The sequence below is a fragment of the Carcharodon carcharias genome, chromosome 3 (assembly GCF_017639515.1).
Source record: "Carcharodon carcharias isolate sCarCar2 chromosome 3, sCarCar2.pri, whole genome shotgun sequence".
Classification (NCBI taxonomy): Eukaryota; Metazoa; Chordata; class Chondrichthyes; order Lamniformes; family Lamnidae; genus Carcharodon; species Carcharodon carcharias.
This window is the reverse complement of record NC_054469.1, coordinates 209,127,486-209,148,878: the sequence shown is the minus strand read 5'-3', so window position 1 is coordinate 209,148,878 and position 21,393 is coordinate 209,127,486. Positions and strand designations below refer to the sequence as shown.

The following is a 21,393-nucleotide window of genomic DNA, read 5'->3' as shown; positions in this document are numbered from 1 at the left end:
AATATTGAGGTGGGTCCTGCCTGTGGTGAGTCACTGGACAGGAGTAAGCCACAGCAAGGTAAGGAAAAGGTAGCATTTGTGCCAGCTTCCCAGAGGGCAAGTCGCAGACGGGTCCTACTGCAGAGGACTCAGGCAAGGTTTTCAATGGACCATCCTACAGGAAATGGATGATGGACAGGCACACAGAAATGTTTGGACCATTGGCAGGTCCACCAAAGATCCTGTTGTCACTGTCGCTGAGCGTGGGGGGGGGGGCGTCTGGCTCCTAACTTGGCACAGGGCATCACACAGAGCTTGGAACCCACCCTTTCCAGGGTGGAAGTGGTGGCCAGTTCCATGACATCACTTGCAGATACAGCGGTGTTGAAGCAGCTGATGGCTGATCTCTCAGCTTCCATTGCAACCCAGGCAGAAAGAAGTCAACATCTGAATGCTACAGTGGAAGCTCAGGCTGAGGTCATGAAACCTCTGCTTGCTGCCATGAAAGCTGAGCTTCATGCCGTGCAGGCTCAGGTGCCTGTCATTATAGCTGCAGATACCAGTATTCAAAGGTATCACAAGCAGTCCAGCAATCTAAGCTTCAGCAGATTACCAGGACTGCTGAGGTGCTACCCCAAGGAGTGGCAGTTCTACATTGCACAAGCCTGCTGACCTCTCACACCAAACTAGCAGTCATGCTCCCACCACTTCCTCCCTGCCATTCACCCTGTTGTTGCCCCTCATCGAGGCAACCCAGACTGCTGCCGCCCATGCAGAATTGGCAATGTCCAAACGCAGCTTTTCAAGGCCCAGGACTGCTCAGGGATGTCCTCCATGGTCATCCGGAGTCTTCCCCAGTGAGAGGCAGCAGTCTCCAGCATATCATCTGCAGCCACTTGGGTGGCAACGTGTTGGAGGACGAGGCCAGGTAAAGGCAAGATAGAGGCTAAGGGAATGCACAAGGATGATATAGTTCAGTTTTGTATGTAATATTGGAGGTGGTGTTGGAAAAGGTTGTTATGGTATGGCTTTTTTTGTGGTGTATTTCATTTCAGGATTTTGGTCAGCAGGACAATGTGATGGTCCATAGGAGAAAAGATAGAAACATGGGGAATGGGAAATCGGGGAATATGTTTACAGGGGAACTGGAGTCTGATTAGTTTGCTGACAGACGGTGTGTCTGGAGCAATGGTGTCCCAGCTGCCTCCTTTCTTCCTCCTCCTCCTTCTTTTCATCCTCCTCCTGAAGTGGACACCAAAAGCCTGGTGGCCAAAGCTGCATTCTCAGATTGTGGAGGATGCAACAGAAAAGCACAAATTGTGAGGCACGCTTCAGCAAGTAAGGTAGAATCCCTCCCAAGCAGTCCAGACAGTGAAACCACTGTTTCAGGTTACCAAGGGTCTGTTCTACAGCATTCTTAGTTGCAGCATGGCTCTGGCTGTAGAAAGGCTGTCCACGTGTGGTTAGATGGCAGAGTGGAGTCACCAGCCATGTGTAGAGAGGGCAACCCTTGCTGCCGAGCAGTCACCCTCTAGTCCAACATGGCAGCTGGAAGATGGTGACAGCCACTGGCAGGACCATTCTCACTCTGTGCTGTGACTGTGGATCCAGATCAAGGAGGTGGCACTGTTTAGCATAGTCCAAGTTGATGCTTCTCCTGGCTGAGCTGGCAGCAGGAGGAATGCTCTTTGCTCACACACAGTCCCTCTTCTCTGCTGCTTCTGGTCCATCTCCCCGCCATGCTGCAGCCCAAGAGGGAACTGTAACTCCAACCACCATGACTGGGAGCAAGGTTTCTGTTCAGAAGCCTTTCAAATCCAGAACACCCCTCCCAAAGAGCAAAGGAAATCTGCTGTCCTTACCTGGTCTGGCCTACATGTGACTCCAAACCCAAAGCATTGTGGTTCACTCTTAAATGCCCTCTGAACAAGGGCAATTAGGGATGGGCAATAAATGCTGGCCTAGCCAGCAACGCCCACATCTCATGAACAAATAATAAAAATACTTCCACTAATTCTGCAACAGCAAAAGGAAGTCTAATGCACCTCACCTGAAAGTTGAATGGTGATTTTTTTTTAAACTGCACTGGGAGGGTAGGGGGCTGGGTAGGGGATGTGGGGAGTGTGGGTGGGATGGGGTGCGGTGGGGTGGGGTGGAGTGGGGATGGGGTGGAGGGGGGTGTCAGCTGTACTGCTGTTTATTTCTAATTAAACCAGGCAGCACATATCATTTATTTCACTTACGAGACCTGATGCTGATACATTCTAAATTACATACCCTTGAGCTTAAATAGTTGGCTTGCTATCTCAAGACATCAGGGATATTTTCTGGGTACCTTCCTGTTCCATTTACAGTAGTTGATGTGTTTATCACAGTGTGTGTGGACTTTATCTTTGGCTGCTCTGTTCCTGGCACTTGTTTCTATCCACAATGACTCCATGGCTTTATGCTGCACACAGCCTCACTGCCAAAGGCCTCTGCCCCTGTACTATTCCCATAGATTGCCATATCTTGTCAGAGCCACTTTTTAATGTCTTTTCTTCCAACAGTATATCATTTGTCAAGGTTAAGCAACTTACTCCCAAACCTTGTTAATTACTCTGGACATGGATCTTTCTGGATACAATGCATTCTTTTTAAGAGAGGGCATTAACAGGAGCTGTGAGGTTCAAGATGGAAGGCTGGGCACCAAATCAGCAATAGATGCTGACTGACATCGCTTTCTTTCCACTCTGCTGTTCCCAGTCTATGTACGAGACACACAGGGCAATGGGATTATCGTCCTTACAAATATAACAATCGGTATGGGTTGTGCAGGAAATCACCGGGAGCGGGCCCATTGCTGTTTTTCTTATCTGCCTGCTCCCATTGTGCTGAATTTAGCAATTCAAGAGAGTCAAATTTTGTGTCTGATGGGCTTGGTCTTTGTCTTTGTTGCCTGGACCTTGCACATGACCTGAGTAGAGCACAGTGAGGAGAATTAGCCTAAGAGGGCGGCATGCTTGTGGCGTTACCCCGATCCTCCCCCCGCTCACCGCCCCCCCCCCCACCCCCCACCCCACCAACCCGGTTTTCAGACCATTCATTTAAATAGAAGGTAAGTCAATTGGGTTTTGTTAAAGAAGTCCAAAGCATCCAGATTTCCCACTCTGTCCAAACCAATGCTTAACACAGGTGGTACAAAGCGCAACCTTGACAGTATTTGACATCAGATTTTAGACTCTGCATAAATTGCAGTATGATTGTTTCAGAATATGAAGAGACAATTATTACACGATTTTTTGAAAGCACTTTGTATAAAGTTGTATAAATTACATTACACTTGAGAATGTATACAATGTTACTAAATATTTTTTGGTTTGCATGTTAGCAAAGTCTCTTTTGATATTGCTGTACTGCTGTTTATTTCTAATTAAACCAGGCAGCACACATCATTTATGTCACTTATGAGACCTGATACTGATACATTCTAATCAACCCCTTGAGGTTAAATAGTTGGCTTGCCATCTCAAGACATCAGGGATATTTTGTGGGTACCTTCCTGTTCCATTTACAGTAGTTGATGTGTTTATCACAGTATGTGGACTTTACCTTTGGCTGCCCTGTTCCTGGCACTTATTTCTATCCACAATGGCTCCATGGCTTTACGCTGCACTCTGCTTTACTGCCAAAGGCCTCTGCCTCTATACTATTCCCAAAGATTGCCATATCTTGTCAGAGCCACTTTTTAATGCCTTTTCTTCCAACAGTGTGATCATTTGTCAAGGTCAAGCAACTTATTCCCAAACCTTGTTAATTACTCTGGACATGGATCTTTCTGGATACAATGCATTCTTTTAGGTGTCAGCCTGGCTCGGTGGTAACACTATTGCCTCTGAGTCAGCTGATCATGCATTCAAGTCATACTCCAGAAGCTTGGGCACAAAATACCGGCTGATACTTCAGTGCCGTACTGAGGGAATGCTGCATTGTCAACGGCATTGTTTTTCAGATGACATATTCAGCCAGGCCATAATTGTCCTCTCAGATGGATGGAAAATATTGGAAGAAACCATAGAGGCTCCCTTGGCATACTAACCAATATTTATCCTTCAGCCAACAGCGCACAAAGTATTTCTGGCCATTTATTATGACGTTGTTTATGGGGCTTCTCTATGAGCAAATTATTTCCTACAATTCACAAATTTCAATTCAAAATTTGAACAAACTAGTAGTTATTGTAGAATTATTTATCTGACTCCTGAAGTGTTTCACAGCCAAGTACTTTTGAAGTGCAGTCACCATTACTACATAGGTAAGTGAAGCAGTCCATTTGCACACAGCAAAGTCAAATTCTAAAGACCAAATGAGATGATTGACCAGTTAATTAGTTTTGATGGTATTTGTTAAGGGACAACCAACTGTTTCCCAGGGACCTTCACACTTTTGCTTGTCTCCCAGCCCATTGTATCACAATGAGATCTGATGTACACAGTGCAAGGAAATCTTAAGTTTGGGGCAGGTCATTAAATTAAATTTCTTAGCATGAATAATAATAAACTAAGCTTTTGTGATAATGTGGTGTTCCTATAGCAACAGTGGCTGTAGTTAGACGTGGATGTCAAAGCAGCCTACTGAGCTACAAAACACATTTGTTTAATTTAGTGTTTTGAAATTAAAATGATCTGAAGGAAATCTTTGAAGTCTTGTAGTAACTAATGTGTGAAGTTTCATCTGCTGGGATACACTTTTCAAATGATAGTCTGATAAGTTATTATGACAGACACTCAAATCAGACTAGATTATCACTAACCCCCTTTACAAAAGGCTCACCAAAAGCACTAGACTTTTTAGAAATATTAATTTTTTACAGAAATTGAAAAGGGCCAGATTTTCTAAACACAGGCAAGTACATATGATTAGACTTTTAAAAGCAAACTCTTCTTCCTCTCTACTTCCTATCTGTCCTTCCAACACCACATCCTCTGATTTTCACACATTGATCAAATGGCATGTGACATTGTGATTAGCCCCCTGCAATGGGCACATAAGCCTCAAAATTAATCCACTACGTCCAGTAAGAATGGGACAGGTTCAGGATAGGCAGAAGAACCACGCAATTCTACTCATAAAATCGCACAGAATACAATCAGGTGGGATGTAAGATGGGTGTCTCTCCTGACCTCACCCTATTCCCAGTGGACATGTTAGTTAAAATCAGGGCTTAAAACCGACATTTTGACCAAACTTTGACCACCTGCATGGGTGTTTTATTTGACAATGTTCCTGTGTAGCACCTGGGGATGTTTTACTTCACTGAAGGCATTATACAAATGTAAGTTGTTATTGTATTTGGACTACCCCTTCTCTAATGCAGTCCTTTTTGCTACAAATATAATTTGCAAGGGCTTGTGCAACAGGACACCTCAGTACATATTGGCTCAGGATCAACTGACTCACTTAATCTGGTTATTGGGGTTATACAGAAAAACATTTATATCGCACCTTTCACAACCTCAAGGCTCCCAAACTTGCTTTTGAAGTGTGCTCATTGTAGTAAAGTAGCCTATTCTAATGATGCTATTAAGACAATTTTTTTTAAAAGGACTGGATATATCTGCTGAAATGTACTATTTTCCTTCCAATTAATTATGCAGAATTTTAACTACTTTTAAAGTTTGGATGCAGGCCAGTGGGTTAAAGCTCTAAAAAATGCCAATGGTTCAGGAATCCTATGTGATCCCACCCACTTCCAGGGTTCACATGGGCGAGCAGGTATCCCCTGTGGAGCTGTTGGATAAGTAACTCGCTATTCACATAGGTAATTAATTATGATATAATACAGGATCCTGGCTTTAACAGTCCACACATGGATTTCTCAAATGACGTGGAACTCACCAAGGTCAACCAAATGAAGGCACAGTGTGGAACCATTGATCAATGAAACTGATGAGCTTTGAACAGTGAAACTACAAAGCTACTGGTCTACCAATGCACATAGCATTTGTTTAGAAAGCCTGATTTCATTGCTTTACAGGTACCTTCCAAATTTTTAGGTGACATTTCACCTGCTTTGGACTTTACTCACCTTGATCTGCACTTTCCTGCTGTCAGCCGTCACTGCAGCATGGAAACACCTTGTGCAGCTCTATCTTGGACTTCCGATGAGGAAGAAGAGGGGGTGCAATGCCAACAGCAGCAGGAGCAACACCAGCAGCAGCAGCAGTTGCCTTCTCCATAGCAACATGCTGCACCACAGGGTAAAAGGAAATGGACACAGAGGTCCAGTGTGGACCTGATGGGACCTGGCCAATACAGTGGCCATCAAGATGACTATCACTGAAAGGTACCCCCTGCTTCTCTCCCTCTCCCTGGAGTTGTGCGCTCTCTTGCAAAGAGAGAAGGCTGAATTAGGAGTGTGAGAAATGGATTATGCAAAGTGGATGCAATGGCAACACTCATGGACGTTGCCTGTGAGGCATGGATGTGGATCTTAATAAGGTGACTGTGAGTGTTCGCTGCTTAGATGGGGATAGAGGGGAATGAGTTCAGTTGCAATGTGTGCTGCTCTGAGGAGTGCAGTGCAGGAGAGTATGCTGCGGAAGTCAGTAACATCTGATCTGGAATGTCACTCACCTTTTCTGTGCTCACAAAGCCACTAAATCTCTTGAGACACTGTATCCATGTTCAAGAGGGCCACACTTCTGGTGCTGACTTCATTGGCCACTTCCATCCATACCTACTTGGTTTGACAGATTGACCTTTTCCTCCTATTTGCAGGAAAAGCATTTCACTTCGGTCCCTCAGATTCTGCTGCACGATCTCCAGGGAAGAGTCAGAGACCCAGGGGTAGTGTTCTCATGTCTTCTTACCATCCCTGTGGTCACTGGAGCCTCAGGAACCCTGGGAATTCAGGGGTCCTTTTAACTAGAAATCCATCCCCTGGCAGACATGTGTCATCACCATACCCAGGCTCTGTGATTAGTCAAGAAACTCAGAAATGGGGTGCTAATGCCTTGGCTGTGTAATTATCATAAATTATTATCACTGCTACTTCATTTCTTACACTGTATCTATTCTTACCATTTATTTGTCTAAACCTGTGCAAATAAGATGTCTGTTTCTCTTATCTTTTTTAAAACTTTTATTTTACTGGTCCATTTGGGAAGTGAATACAAGTTCTAAAAATCTTTGATTGCCCCATTGCTGTTTGTGGGAGCTTGCTGTGTGCAAATTGGCTGCTTTGTTTCTAACCTTACAACAGTGACTATGCTTCGTAAATTACTTCACTGGGGTTGTGAAGCACTTTGGGATGACCTAAGGTCATGTAAGAATCGTATAAATGCAAGTCTTTCTTTCCTTTCTTGAAATAAAGTGTCTAGTACAAACTACACAAGCAGATGATGAACAAAGAATTTTTAAATTCTCAGTTTCTATTTGGCTTCTGATTTGAAAATGCAGGGCCAACTTGAATTTATTTGAGCAAATGCTTTGGTTCTAGTGCTGTTGACTAATTGCAAAATTGTCTCTCAAAATCCTAAAATGGCCTTTCCAGGGGATCTGACTATAAAAGTTCACTTTACTGCTTAGCTTTTTACACCATTTTCTGGTGCTGGAGTGCCATCCTTGCTGTTACTTCACCAGTTAAACCATCAGAGAGGTGCGTTACTGCTGGCGAATCCTGCTTGGTCTGACAGTAAAGCCAACAGAATCTGAGCGAATGTACCCGCCCAACAGAAAATTGAAATAATTAGCATTACTAATCCTTGCAGTTGAAATAAAAGAAAGACAAGATTATCAACATAGCTTCCAAAGGCAGAAAACATCCCTTGATGTGAATAAAGTATAAGCGCTTAATCTAAATTCTAAATTTAAACTAACCCTCATTATACCAGGCATCTTACAATGCTTCGATAGACAACAGATATGAAAGTGACTGAAATATGATCATTCAAACAGCACAAGAAAAGAAAGATTAGCTAGAAATCAAGCCAACTGGATATAATATGTACAGTCAAACCTGAACTCGGAAAATTTCATGCATAAGCTATAATTCTGAACCAGAACGTCAGGTGAAGCCTATTGAAGTCTGCCCCTGCTATATTTGAATGCCTGTAACCCATATAACAGAATGAGTTTAACATTAATTTAGATAGTTCAGTAGTCATATCCCATGAAGTTAACAACTGTATGTGTAGCATAGATGCTGTTTACAAAGCAGTCTGCCCAAAACAGTGTGAAGAATGTTTCCGCTGGCGATGGGTGAGCGAGGCCCGCTTGCCGATGCGTTAAATGACAAGCGGTAATGTCGAGCGCCCATCATTTAGATTGTCAGTTCGGCAGGTGCACAGTCACGTCGGCTGTGTGCCTGCTGAACTGTCAAAGGGCTAGTAAGGCCATTAACAAAGTGTTGAGAAATCTGCCCGTCCAACATTAAGGTTGGCGGGGGGAGGGGGGGTGGGTGGATGGGTGGGGGGTGGTGGCAGGCGAAGAGCCCAAGCGGCCTTCTCATTTTTCATGAAACCTCATCCACGGGCGGGATGAGGTTTCACGAAGGGTTTATTAATTAAATAAAATGTTTTGAAAAAATTAATGGAGATGTCCCAGCTCATGTGACAGTTTCACATGAGAGACATGTACTTAATTTTTTTCCCCCCATTGTTACATTTTTCAAAAATTTAACTAATCTCCCTGAGGTGCGTGTGCACGAAGGAGCGCAGGCCCCAACTCAGGGAATCCCCCCCCCCCACTGCCCACACAGAGACCGCACAGCGCTGCTTCCGAGTGTGCGTTATGTGTGTGGGCCTTAATTGGCCCGTCCATGTAAAATGGCGGCGCGCTCCCGATCGGGGGGGGGGGGGGGTCGCCGATCGTGTGCTCCCTCGCTCCAGCCCGCCCCCGCACAACCCCCCCCCCACCCCACCCCCCCACCTCCAAACGGGGGGAGAATTCAGCCCAGTGTTTGCGGAGCGTGTTCATCCACTGACATTTTTACCATCGTTGTAAAATAATTTTGAATTTTGGGTACAGGACAAGAAAAGCAGGTGGGAAAGTAAGGGTTTCTCTTACTGAGAGACCGTGGAGTTAAATTCATGATGACCTTCATTTCTCAAGGAAACAGAATTCATGATAAAGCTGATGGAAGCTCTTAGCCCTGCCTGTCCCATAACATGTCATGCTGATGTGAATGATCTGTATGAATACGCTGAGAATCTGCGTTGTCCTCTTCCCTTTCACGATACACCAACAGCATAAACCAGTCAAATTGCTGCTGTCCAGCATCATACTGAGATTCATTTATAAATGATCCTTGATCAGAATCAGTTTGAAGAACAACAGTCACCACTTAAATGATGTTACATTTATCTGCTTTTTGGATGGTCAGCTTTGTTCGTTTAAATACAGTGTGAGGCAATTATTCATGTGGCTTCACTGAACTACTGAAGATCCGTTGCCATGACAGATAGGGATCACAGCCTGCTACAATATTTCTAAAACAAATGCTTACATTTCACAGGAGTCTCCTGCAGAACTAATTTCAGATTAGACACGACTGCAGCAGCATACGTAGTAATAATTTACCTCTAACAACTTCATGGTCCTGTAGTGAATGCTGCAAGTTATCCCTCAATCTTCAATTCTTTGTGGTCAATTAAGAAAATTTCCGCTGTGGCGAAGAACCAGCCCTGATTCATAAGGAATAAATCAAAGCCATTCCATTCGTAGAACGGATAAGAATGCCAGGCCTTAATAAAACAGTTTTTGTGATGGACAGGTTCAAATCTGTTTTTATATTGTTCTTTAAGTTTGGGCTGTGAGATAACTCCTAGGATTTTTCCTGTTAAATGGACTCAGACCCAAATGCAGAGGCAGCATTTGCAAGTTGTGTGCGCACATAATTCCGCCTTCGATGATTTGTGCACATGTACCCCAGGTCTCTCTGTTCCTGTATCCCCTTTAGAATTGTACCCTCCAGTTTACATTGCCTTTCTTCGTTTGTCCTATCAAAATGTATCATTTTGCAATTCTCTCCATTCAATTTCACCTGCCACATGTCCACCTATTTCACCTGCCTGTTTTGAAGCCTATCACTATCCTTCTCGCAGTTCACTATATTTCTAAGTTTTGTCTCATCTGCAAATTTTGAAATTATGCCGTTCACCCAAGTCTATGTCATAAATATATATCAAGAAATACAATGGCCATAATACCGAACCCTGAACATTACCTTCCTCCAGTCCGGTAAACAACCGCTCAGCATCACTTCTCTGTTTCCTGTCCTTTAGCCAATTTTGTATTCATGCATCCACTGTCCTTTTAATTCTATAGCCTTCATCTTTACTGGCAAGCCAATTATGTAGTACATTACCCAAAGGTCTTTTGGAAGTCCATATACACCACATCATCCCATTACTCTCATCAACCCTCCCTGTTACCTCATTAAAACACAATAGCAAGGGAAAGAAAAGTGTAAAGATGTAATGGTCAAAACATAAGAGGCTAAAAATGTGAGTATGTCTAAGTGAGGCTGTCCTCTTCAAATCTTTGCGGGCACAAAGTGAAAATTAGGGGCAAGAAGTTCTGGCATAATTGAAGACAGAGCATGAGATCAAACCAGTTAGAAACTTTCAGGAGTGATGTAAATGAGGATCATGTTACAAAGGCTTTTAAGATTGGGTTGAGTGATAGCAAAGAATTGTTGCACCTAATTTCCTTTTGTTTTACGTGTAAATTTTGTATTCATATACAATAGAGAGGTTGACATCAGACTTGGAAGAGTGAAGTCTTTGGGTGTGAATTGCTCTTAGTCACTCTTACTGAAGTACCGGCTATGGGCCTCACACAAGTGAGACAGCACAGCAATGTGTGACTTTAAACATTGCAGATCCATTTTCATAAGAATGAAAGCACATTGGCACAAAGATCACAAGGTTTAATTTCCAAGTTAATTGGCAAAGACATCAGTAAGGAATGTTTTCTTAAATAAATGGCAAAAGTCAAATAGCTAATGTGCATTAAATTGCATAATGGTTCCTGGTTTTTGGAGCTTGTCATATCCAGTGACGGCATGTCATATTCATAACTTTAAACATGGACTGCATTCAGTATATAACTGGCTTGAATTGCCTTTTCTTTTAAAAGTGCACATTAAAAGGCTGCTAAGAGAGCTGCAGAAAGTCAGGTGACTTTTGCAATTTCTGTATAGACTCAGAACTACCTCAAGTCTCCAGAAAGTTTAATTGAGTGACCGTGGATGGGATGCTTCCCCTTCAAGGACATAACAAGCCAAAACCATTTGTGGAATTCATACTTTCTATTGTTTGTGGACTTAACTAAAACTGTATGGACTCCTGGACTCACTGTCTCTGGGCTCAAAACTTAATGAAGAAACCTGGAGAGAAACGAATTCATCATAAGAAAGTGTGAATGGCCACCAACCATTCCCCCATTGTGTAGCAATAGCTTCTAACTTCAAATCATTCTAGGTACACAATAGAAGTATTGATCACGTAGTCCCATGACCAAAACTGACCACAGATAATTAATCTTATTACCCCAAGAGCCAGGGAGAAACCTGTCAGTTTGCAAACAACACACCAAGCAGTAGTAGCAGCAGCAGCAAAATGTAGCAAAATCTATGCCTTATAACTGGAGACTGCATCATCATAAGGATTCTAAACCTGTTCTTTTACAAGTCCACCAGTACAGAAAACCAACATCCTAATAATAAAACTGCAAGCGACAAACTTCTTGATCTGTTGAAAATCCACCTCTTTGAGGGAATCCTAAAAAAACTTTGATAGATGACATTGGTGATCAATTGACCTAGCAACACTTCAAGAGCGGAAAAGAATTTCTTCTTCACCAAGCCTACACTGAGGTGAGGCGAGCCAATCATGTGACTTACAAACTATTCCTTTGTTTGTAACTTGTAAAAGTGTACTATCCGTGCGCGTGTATGTGTGTGTGTGTGTGTGTGTGTGTGAGTGATGTAGTGTTAGCTTTTCAGGCTGAATGTGTGAATGAATAGTTCTTTTTATTTAAACCAATGTAAGGTGTGCTGCTAGTTATTCAAACTGACTGTACACCCAGGCATAAAGAAACACCCTCATCTTCCTTTTCAAAAACTTACTGATTATAGACAGTAAGGGAAGGGTACAAGGGTTTCTGTTCTCTCTCATCCCTGTCCATAACAACCTCAGTGGAAGAATTCCTTGGCTATAGGTCAGCAAAACCCTGCTGCTTCCCTCTGCAACCACTTTGTTTCTGCAAACTTCTTCCTCTGCCTCTCCTCCTCTTGCGGCATCACCTGACACTGCCCCTTGTCCAAACTCAGTCAAATGCCTCCGTCCCGAGCTTCTGCTGTGAACAATGTATAACAGGAACACCATTCTGGCGGCTCCGTCTTTATTGTGAGGAACTTGCAATCCATTCCAAATGTTTGACCCACTGTTTCACCAGCCGTGCCTGCTCAGTGATGTTCTTGTCTGCCTAATGGGCCTCATTGTATACATGCTCCCAGGGAATACAGCGATGTGTGGTGATATCCTTTGTTCCTTTTCAAGGAGTCAACTGTGAACCTGATTTTGCCTTGGAAGGGTTGGGGCAGAATTTTTCACTCGGCATGTGGGTGTGTGCCCGAGCATGAAATAGCGCATGATGACGTCTGGCAAGTGTCCCAACATCACACACTCATGTGACATTATGGCCATTAACGTTGTAATTGATGGAGATTTTTTGTTGCCCACCCAACATTACGGTTGCTGGGTGGACGAATCGGCCAGGCGGCCTTTGCCTTTTTGAGGAAATCACATCCAAGGGCAGGATGAGGTTATCCATGTTAATTTTTAAAAAAGTATATATAAATGCTTGGACAGAATTTTATGTGCAGGTGGCTGATTCTGATGCATGGACATTTATTTTTAGCATTTCAAAATCTTTACTTATAACTTTTGGATTCTTCAGCTCCCTGAGGCAGCTCTCTTGCCTTCAGGGAGCTTTCATTCCACGCTCCCCGGTGCTCGTGCTGACTTCAGCGCTCGCCCTCCTCCCACCCCCACCCCGGCAGCGCTGATCATTTCAGCACGCCTTTCGTGCTGGTTAATTGGCCAGCCCGTGTGAAATGACGGTCGGGGGCCGATCGCGGTCAGAGGTCCATTCCCCGGCCATACCTGGACCCGCTGATCACGGGCGCCTGCCGAACTAAAACTCCTGCCCTTGGAGAATCTCTGGGTTTTAGCGGATATGTATATTGTGAATGTTCTCAGATAAAAACATTTACAGGCACAATACTTTCCATGTGGTTGCAACATGTGGATAGTAAAACTGGAATCCTCTTCCACTGAAGAATGGAAATTATGTGCAAGTGCTTGAAGCATATCATGTGTGCAGTTGATGGTACTCAATGTACTTAGAATGATGCACCTTTTCTAAATTTGTACCTACTTCTCCAAGTCCTGCTGAATCCACATGTTGAAATTTTATGGGCACAAGTATGTCAAAAGGGACCATGTGTGTTTGCAATTAAGAAAGGGATACACAAAACAAGAACAATGTTGAGTCTCCAGCTGCTGCTTGACAGGGCCTTGAAGTACAAAATGTGTAATGTTCACTTTACTTTTAATGGTAATTATAAACAGAGGGCTGATGTTGTTTCTTAGTTGAAAGTCTCATTTCAAGAGATGGCACAAATCCTGACAGACTTCCTTGTTGAAGGAGAGACTCCTCACCTAGTAATCACTATGATGAGTAGACTCCTTACACAGTATCCCCAATGAGACAGCACAGAAGGAGGTCATTTGGCCCATCATAGCTATGCCAGCTCTTTAAAAGACCTATCCAGTTAGCCCCACACCATGGGTCTGTGCCATAGCCCTGTGAATATCTTCCTTTCAACTAGTTATCCAATTCCCTTTTGGTGATCACTATGAAATCTGTTTCCACCACCCTTTCAGGCAATGCATTGCAGATCTCAGTAACTTGTGTGAAAAATGTGTCAAGCAGCTTTTAGCTCTTTTGCCTGTCACTTTAACTTTGTGATGCTGTAGTTACTGACCCTTGTGCTACTGAAAACAGTTTCTCCTGATTTATCCAATCAACATCATGCATGATTGTGAACATCTCTATCGAATCTCCATTTAACCTTCTTTGCACCAAGCAGAACAAACCCATCTCCTCCAGTCTCTCCACCTAAATAAAATCCCTTCTCCTTGGTTCCATTCTAGTAAATCTCTTCCAATCTAAGGCCTTGGCATTCTTCCTAAAGTGTAGTAACTAATGTTTTGTAAAGGTTTGGCGTAACATCCTGGCTGTTATTCTCTATTCCTCTACACATACAGTCAAGGACACCATATGCTTTTTTTTAGAACCCTACTCAACATGTCCTGCCACTTGCAAAGTCTAGTGCACATATTCCCTAAGGTCTCTCTGTTCCTCCCTTTCCCTTTAAAATAGTAGCATTTATTTCCTCTACTCATTCTTTCTATCAAAATATATCTTTTCACACTTCACTGAATTAAATTTCATCTGTGATGTGTCTGTCCATTTCACCAGTTCAGATGTAGTGTATTGAAAATTGTATTGTGCATTTTGTCCACTTGAAGCCTGCATATACACATGGGCCACCAGAGAGAGTCTGCTAGGAAAAAATAAATGATAAAGAAGGATCCATGTTTAATAGCTTGTGCAGTTCTAATTCTAAATATCTCTGGCTGAATATGTAATTGTTTCTGTCCCAAGAACCTCACAATGTCTATGTCCTCCTGAATTCTGTTGCAATCCTTCTCAATGTTTATTATATTTCTTAGTTCTGTATCATCTGCAAACTTTGAAAAAAATATCCACAATACTGAAGTCCAGGAGATTAATAAATATCTAAAAAAGCAGTGGTCCTAATACTGGCTACTGGAGAACTTCTCTTTACATGTCCCTTCAGCCTGAATAACAGCCGTTTACCACTACTCTACATTTTTTGTCCCATTGTCAATTTTGTATCTCTGCCTCCTCTGTCCCTTTAACCTGTTGTGGTAACTTTGACAAACGGACCACAGGAGGCTCAGATACAGGTCATGGTTGTTTATTCGAGCAATTGCAAGGAAGGAACCATCTCAAGGCAGCTTGAGATAGCACTCTGCTAAATTACAAGTGTTCAGAATATTTATATTTTACTGATCACATACATCTCTGGCATCGCTTTTCACCCAGGCAAAGACCTTCCCTCCTACCTACGCTGGGACCATCTGTCCTTCCCCTATCTGTTGAAGAGCAAACTTAATCTTAGTTATTTTGCAACCTAAGTCTCCAGGCTGACTCCCAGAACACCCAATCTATCTTATTTTTAATTCCTTCATGTCCAGTCTTGCTGGTGATTGCAAGCCCTGCGGGTGTACAAAATTCATCTGGTTTAACTGTTTAACTGTTGATTTATTGCTTTGCGCAGGCCTGCCTATAGATTCTAATTTAAGCAACTCATTCCCTTGTAATGAATTCTCCCTTACCATAAATTCTTACTTACTTTCTTCCCCCTAATAAACCCCATGGACTTTAATTTTGCTTACAAGTCTATTAAATGGTATTTTGTCAAGTACCATTTGAAAGTCCGTATACACATCATCAGCCCACTACCCTCATCAACCCTCTGGGGTACTTCGTCAAAGAACCTGAATTAATCAAGTTAATCAAAAATCCATGCTGGCTTTCATTAATTAGTCCAAACTTTTCCAAGTACCAGTGAGCATTTTTCAAAATTACTGTCTCTAACAGGTTCTCCACCATCGATGTTAGGCTGACTGACTCTTATGAAGTGCTTGGTTAGTACTTCAGCTATTCCATGTGTTTCCACAAGATCTATTTCATGTTTGGTCCTTAATTGACCACACCTTTCCTTTGACTAGCTTTTTACAATTGATTTATTTATTCTCAATTTTTGGATTCCTTTTCATGAAGGCTAATGATCTATTCTTATATTCTGTCTTTGTTCCTCTTATTCCCTTTGTTAGATTTTCTCCGCACTTTCAGTATGCAATTTTGTTCTTTACTTCATTTCTGTATTATTTGTCATATCCTCCTTTTGCTGTTTCATGTTAATCTTCATAGCTTTAGGCATTAGGGAGCTCCAGGTACAGATGCACTTCCTTTGAGGGAGCTTGTGAATTCTGTACCCAAACTATCTGCTCATTGGAGGCCTCCTATTGTTCAATTTTGACTTTCCCACAAATTTTTGATTCCAATCCACCTTGCCTGGTTCCTTTTTTAATTAACTGAAATTAGTCCTTTTCTAGTTATGTACAATTACACGCAATTTGTTTCCAGATCTTTTTCCATAGCTTATCTAAATCCCTGACAATATTGTGATCCCAAATACTCAACAGAAACATGTTATTCAATGGAGAGTCACCTCACACAGTGTTCTAAGAACATAAGAGCATAAGAAATAGGAACAGGAGTAGACCATTCGGCCCCTTGAGCCTGCTCTGTCATTCAATCAGATCATGGCTGATCTTCTTGTGTTTCGAATTCCACGTTCCCATCTAACCCCGATAACCTTTGATTGCCTTGTCTAACAAAAATCTATCTACCTCCGCCTTGAAAATATTCAATGATCCCGCCGCCACCACCTTCTGAGGCAGAGAATTCCAAAATTACACAACCCTCTGAGAGGAAAAAATTCTCCTCATCTCTGTCTAAAAAGGGTGACCTCTAATTTTAAAACAGTGCCTCCTAGTGCTGGACTTACCCACAAGAGGAAACATCCTTTCAATGTCCACATTGTCTAGGCTGTTCAGGATCTTGTATACTTCAATCAAACCACCTCTCACTCTTCTGAACTCCAGTGGAAAGATGCCCAGTCTGTCTAACCTTTCCTCATAAGACAGCCCACTCATTCCAGGTATCAATTTATAAACCTCCTTTGAACCACCCCCAATGCATTTACATCCTTCCTTAAATAAGGAGACCAAAACTGCACACAGTATTCGAGGTGCGGTCTCACCAATGCCCTGTATAATCGAATCATAACATCCTTACTTTTATGTTCAATCCCTCTCATAACAAAGGATAGCATCCATTAGCATTCTTAATTACTTGCTGTACCTGCATACCCACTTTTTGTGACTCATACTAGAACATCTAGATCCCTCTGTACCTCAGAATTATGCAGCCATTCTCCATTTAAGCAGTACTCTGTTTTTTTTGTTCTTCCTGTTAAAGTGAACAACTTCACATTTTCCCACACTAAACTCCATTTGCACACTCATTCAACCTATCTATATTTATCTGCAACCTCATGTCCTCCTCAAAACATACTCTCCTACCTATCTTTGTGTCATCTGCAAATTTAGCTACCATGTCTTCACTCCCCTCATCTAAGTCATTGATGTGAATCATAAAAAGTTGTGGTCTCAGTACAGGCCCCTGCAGGATGCCATTCATCACATCCTGCCAATCAGAAAAAGACCCATTTATGCATAATCTCTGTTTTCTGCCAGCCAGCCAATCTTCTATCCATGCTAATATGTTACCCCCTATACCATGTGCTTTTATTTTCTGTAATAATCTTTGATTTGGCACCTTATCAAATGCCTCCTGGAAATCCAAGTACAGTATGTCTCCAGGCTCCCTTTTATCCACTGCGCACGTTACTCCTTCAAAAACTCCAATAACTTGGTTAAACATGATTTCCCTTTCACAAAACCATGCTAACTCTTCCCAATTGCCTTGAGCTCTTCTAAGTGTCCACCAAAGCCTCCTTAATGATCGATTCCAATAACGTTTCCATGACAGACGTCAAGCTAACTGGCCTATAGTTTCCTGTTTTCTGCCTCCCTCCCTTCTTGAATAGAGGGGTTATATTGGCTATTTTCCAATCTGATGGAACCTTTCCAGAATCTAGCGAATTTTAGAAAATTAACACCAGCGTTTCGACTGCCACATTAGCCACCTCTTTTAACCCCCTACGATGTAGTCCACTGGAATCCGGAGATGTGCCAGCCCGCAGCTCCATTAATTTGCTCAGTCATTTCCCTGGTGATTTGAATTTCACCAAGTTCCTTTCTCCCATTCACCTCCTCATTTGCAGCTATTACTGGAATGTTTTTTCCATCCTCTATCATGAACACAGAAGCAAAATGCTTGTTCATTTCTTCCATAATTTCCTTATTATCTACTATTAATTCTCCACTGTCACTCTCCAGAGGACCAACACTTACTTTACTTACTCTTTTCCTTTTTAAGTACCTGTAGAAACTCTTGCTACCCATTTTTACATTTCCAGCTAGCTTCCTCTCATAGTCTAATTTCTTTCTCCTGGTTAACCTTTTAATCATTCTCTGCCATTCTTTATATTCTGTCCAATGATCTGTCCTGCCACTCATCTTTGCAGAGTTGAATGCTTTTTCTTTATGTCTGATGCTTTCCTTAATATCTCTAGTTAACAACAGTTGGTGGGTCCTCCCCTTAGAATTTTTCTTTACAGTAGGAATGTACTTATTCTGAATACTCCAAAATATCCCCTTAAATATCTGCCACTGCTTCCCTATTGATCTATCCTCTAGCCTAGTTTCCCGGTTCATTTCAGCTTGCTCAGCTTTCATACCGACATAGTTGCCCTTATTTAAGTTTAAGATACTAGTCTTGGACCCACTCCTCTCAAACTGGATGTAAAATTCAATCATATTGTGTTCGCTGTTACCTTGGGGTTCCTTTACTCTGAGGTCATTAATTAATTCTGTCACGTTACCCAATACCAAGTCTAATATAACCTGCTCTCTGGTTGGTTCCAGAATATGCTGCTTCAAGAAACTATCTCGAAAGCATTCTAAGAACTCCTCATCCAGGCTACTGCTGCCAATCTGACTTTTCCGGTTTATGTGTAGATTAAAATCACCCATGATTATTGCCGTCCCTTTATCACAAGCACACAATGTTTTCTCTTGAATACTTTGCATTACACTGTGGCTACTGTTAGAGGGCCTGTAGACCACTCCTACTAATTACCACTCCCACTAATTTCCATTCTCTATTAAAGTGTAGACTCCTCACACAGTACTCCTTGTTGTTGGAGATTTTCCCCTTGTAGTGATCCTTGGTGGGGTTGAAGTAACTTTTGTTTATACAATTTTGGACTGCTTGACAAAGCAGCAAATTCCAATGGTCATCTTTAACAGAATCTGATTTCCCCAGCCCTTCTGTCTTGTTATTCAGTCTCCTCTAAAATGTTCTGCAAACTGAGACTCATCAATGCATGGTGACACTGCTTGGACTGAGAGTGTCCAGTACTTTCGTTCAACAATTATTTGTTTAACTGGTTATCTATGTAGGAAATATCAGCCAGCATTTTCTCTGGTAGATGCTGATAGAACTACTGTGTATTTTCAGCCTTTTTCCATTTTTATTGCCATCAAATACTTCCTGGTTTGGTACAATATGTCACACAAATCATTGAGGCAGTAAGGGCACCCTCCCTAAAGCTGCTGGGCCCTCTTTAAATGTACCCTTCAGGGTCCAATGACACCATTGGGTCACCCATCTGCTGTTTTAACTGGAAGTCTGAGTGGAGGAGCAGTGCTGAATTCCCCACCAGACAAAAACTGCCAGAAGTCAGATTGAAGGAAAGAGCAGGTCCAACATGAAACAAAAATAACACCCGGGCCAAACAACACAGAGCAGAAGCAGCAGTGTAATTGCTGAAATAAGCCAACCTGGGTTTCTTTGGAGCCTCTGAGTAAATCCGCACTGAACCAGGATTGGAAATACGCCAACAAACCCAACAATATATGTCAGCTTTTGCCTTTGATTTGTTTCTAATTAGTATCTGTGTTTATCTCTGTAGTTATTGTTTCTTTTAAAAGAATAGCGATGTGCAGAAATCAAAATGGAACAGTGTTAGAAACAAAAATGAAAGTAATTTTGGGCCCAAAATGAAACAAAGCCAGTGATTTCCTGTCTTCGTCCCCTTAACGTGGTTTTCATCTCCTTGAATGTTATTAGAATGTGGCCTATGATTGTTTGGATAAATGGTTACATTGGTCAAAACCAAATCCAGTTGTGCACCAGATATAGTGTTTAAGTCAAACAAATGAAGGGTTGGTGATTTAAAAAAACATTCCTGTAATAGACAGCAAGTTTCAAGCTATTTCCAGGTAATAAAGATTAAACCGAATTAAGCTGGATCGACCCTGCTCCATTCTAATCCCGTTTGCTCCCTTCAATTCTGTTAAACTCAAGAGAATAGTTCAGCTGACCTCAGTGTTGAACTTGTTAAGAACATGGGGCCAACTTTAACTGCTTCTGCCCACATAACCAGGGTGGTGGGACAGAAAATAGGGTGGTCTGTCAATGCCCTATTTATGCAAGAACTCAGACACACTGTCTACTTATGTAGCTATCTGAGATGAGTGGCTGGAGTAGGAAAGAAAGGAGACCCGTTTTATACGGAACCTTTCGCAAGACATCTCGAAGCACTTCACAGCCGGTTAAGCACTTTTGATATATAGTTATTATATATTGATATATAGATTATTTTTGTAATGTAGGAAGCACAGCCACCAATTTCCACGCAGTTAAGCTCCCACAAACAGCAATATGATACTCCACCCCCACTCCCCCAGCACTTTAGGACGAACCTTTCCCAAGGCTGGGCAGTTCTGTGAGGTTCACTATACGGGGTCACTGAAGGATGGAACAAAGTTTGATTCTTCTCGGGACCGAGCTCAGCCATTTAAATTTAAAATCGGTGAAAATCAGGTCATCAAGGGCTGGGAAGAAGGATTAGTTCAGATGAGCACTGGACAGAGAGTAAAACTAACCTGCACCTCTGACTATGCTTATGGAGCTGCTGGCCACCCTGGCCTCATTCCACCTAATGCTACTTTGATTTTTGATGTAAAGCTCTTGAGACTTGAGTGAAATCATTAATCGGTTTGTCTCCTGCTTTTGACACATAAACATGAGCAGGCTTGAAGATTGTGCATTGAATATGCAGGGCTTGGCTATAATCACACTACATTTACCTTCCCCATCCACAACCTGCTGTATGTCAGCAACCAATCCGCTTCTCTCATGTTCCTTTTGGGCTGTAACTTAAAACCTGATGATCTTAATCCTGAGCTTTATTTATTTATTTTTAAAAAGAAAATCATGCTTTGCTTTCTGATAATTCTAAGTTGTGCATGATCAAGAATGAACATCAAGCTGCCTGTTAGTAAAACAGAACAGCTAATCATTTATGACATACTTGCTTTTAGTGATATTGGTTGAGGATAACATTGGCACAGGATAGCTTCCCTGCTCTTCTTCCAATAATGCCATGGGATCTTTTAAATCCACAATGTCTCATGCAAAATACGTCATCTCTGTTATCACAACATTCTCTCAGTACTGCCACCTCAGTTATCATAACATTCCTTCAGCCTAAGTTTTATGATCAGGTCTCGGGAG

General features: G+C 42.2%; 1 protein-coding gene across 1 annotated transcript; it reads left to right on the top strand.

Moving 5' to 3' along the window:
- Nucleotides 1-749: 749 nt before the first annotated feature.
- On the top strand, nucleotides 750-20,862 carry LOC121276081 (peptidyl-prolyl cis-trans isomerase FKBP1A-like). The gene is made up of 2 exons (XM_041184019.1): nucleotides 750-907; nucleotides 20,565-20,862. Exons 1-2 carry the CDS (start codon nucleotides 750-752, stop codon nucleotides 20,860-20,862), a joined length of 456 nt encoding a protein of 151 aa, XP_041039953.1.
- Nucleotides 20,863-21,393: the final 531 nt, after the last annotated feature.

Excerpts from the sequence above, each read along its gene's own strand:
- LOC121276081 (XM_041184019.1), top strand. The coding sequence starts at position 750 with ATGCAGAATTGGCAATGTCCAAACGCAGCTTTTCAAGGCCCAGGACTG. Across the intron at positions 908-20,564 it reads GTGTTGGAGGACGAGGCCAG|CACTTTAGGACGAACCTTTC; the intron begins GTAAAGGCAAGA and ends CCACTCCCCCAG.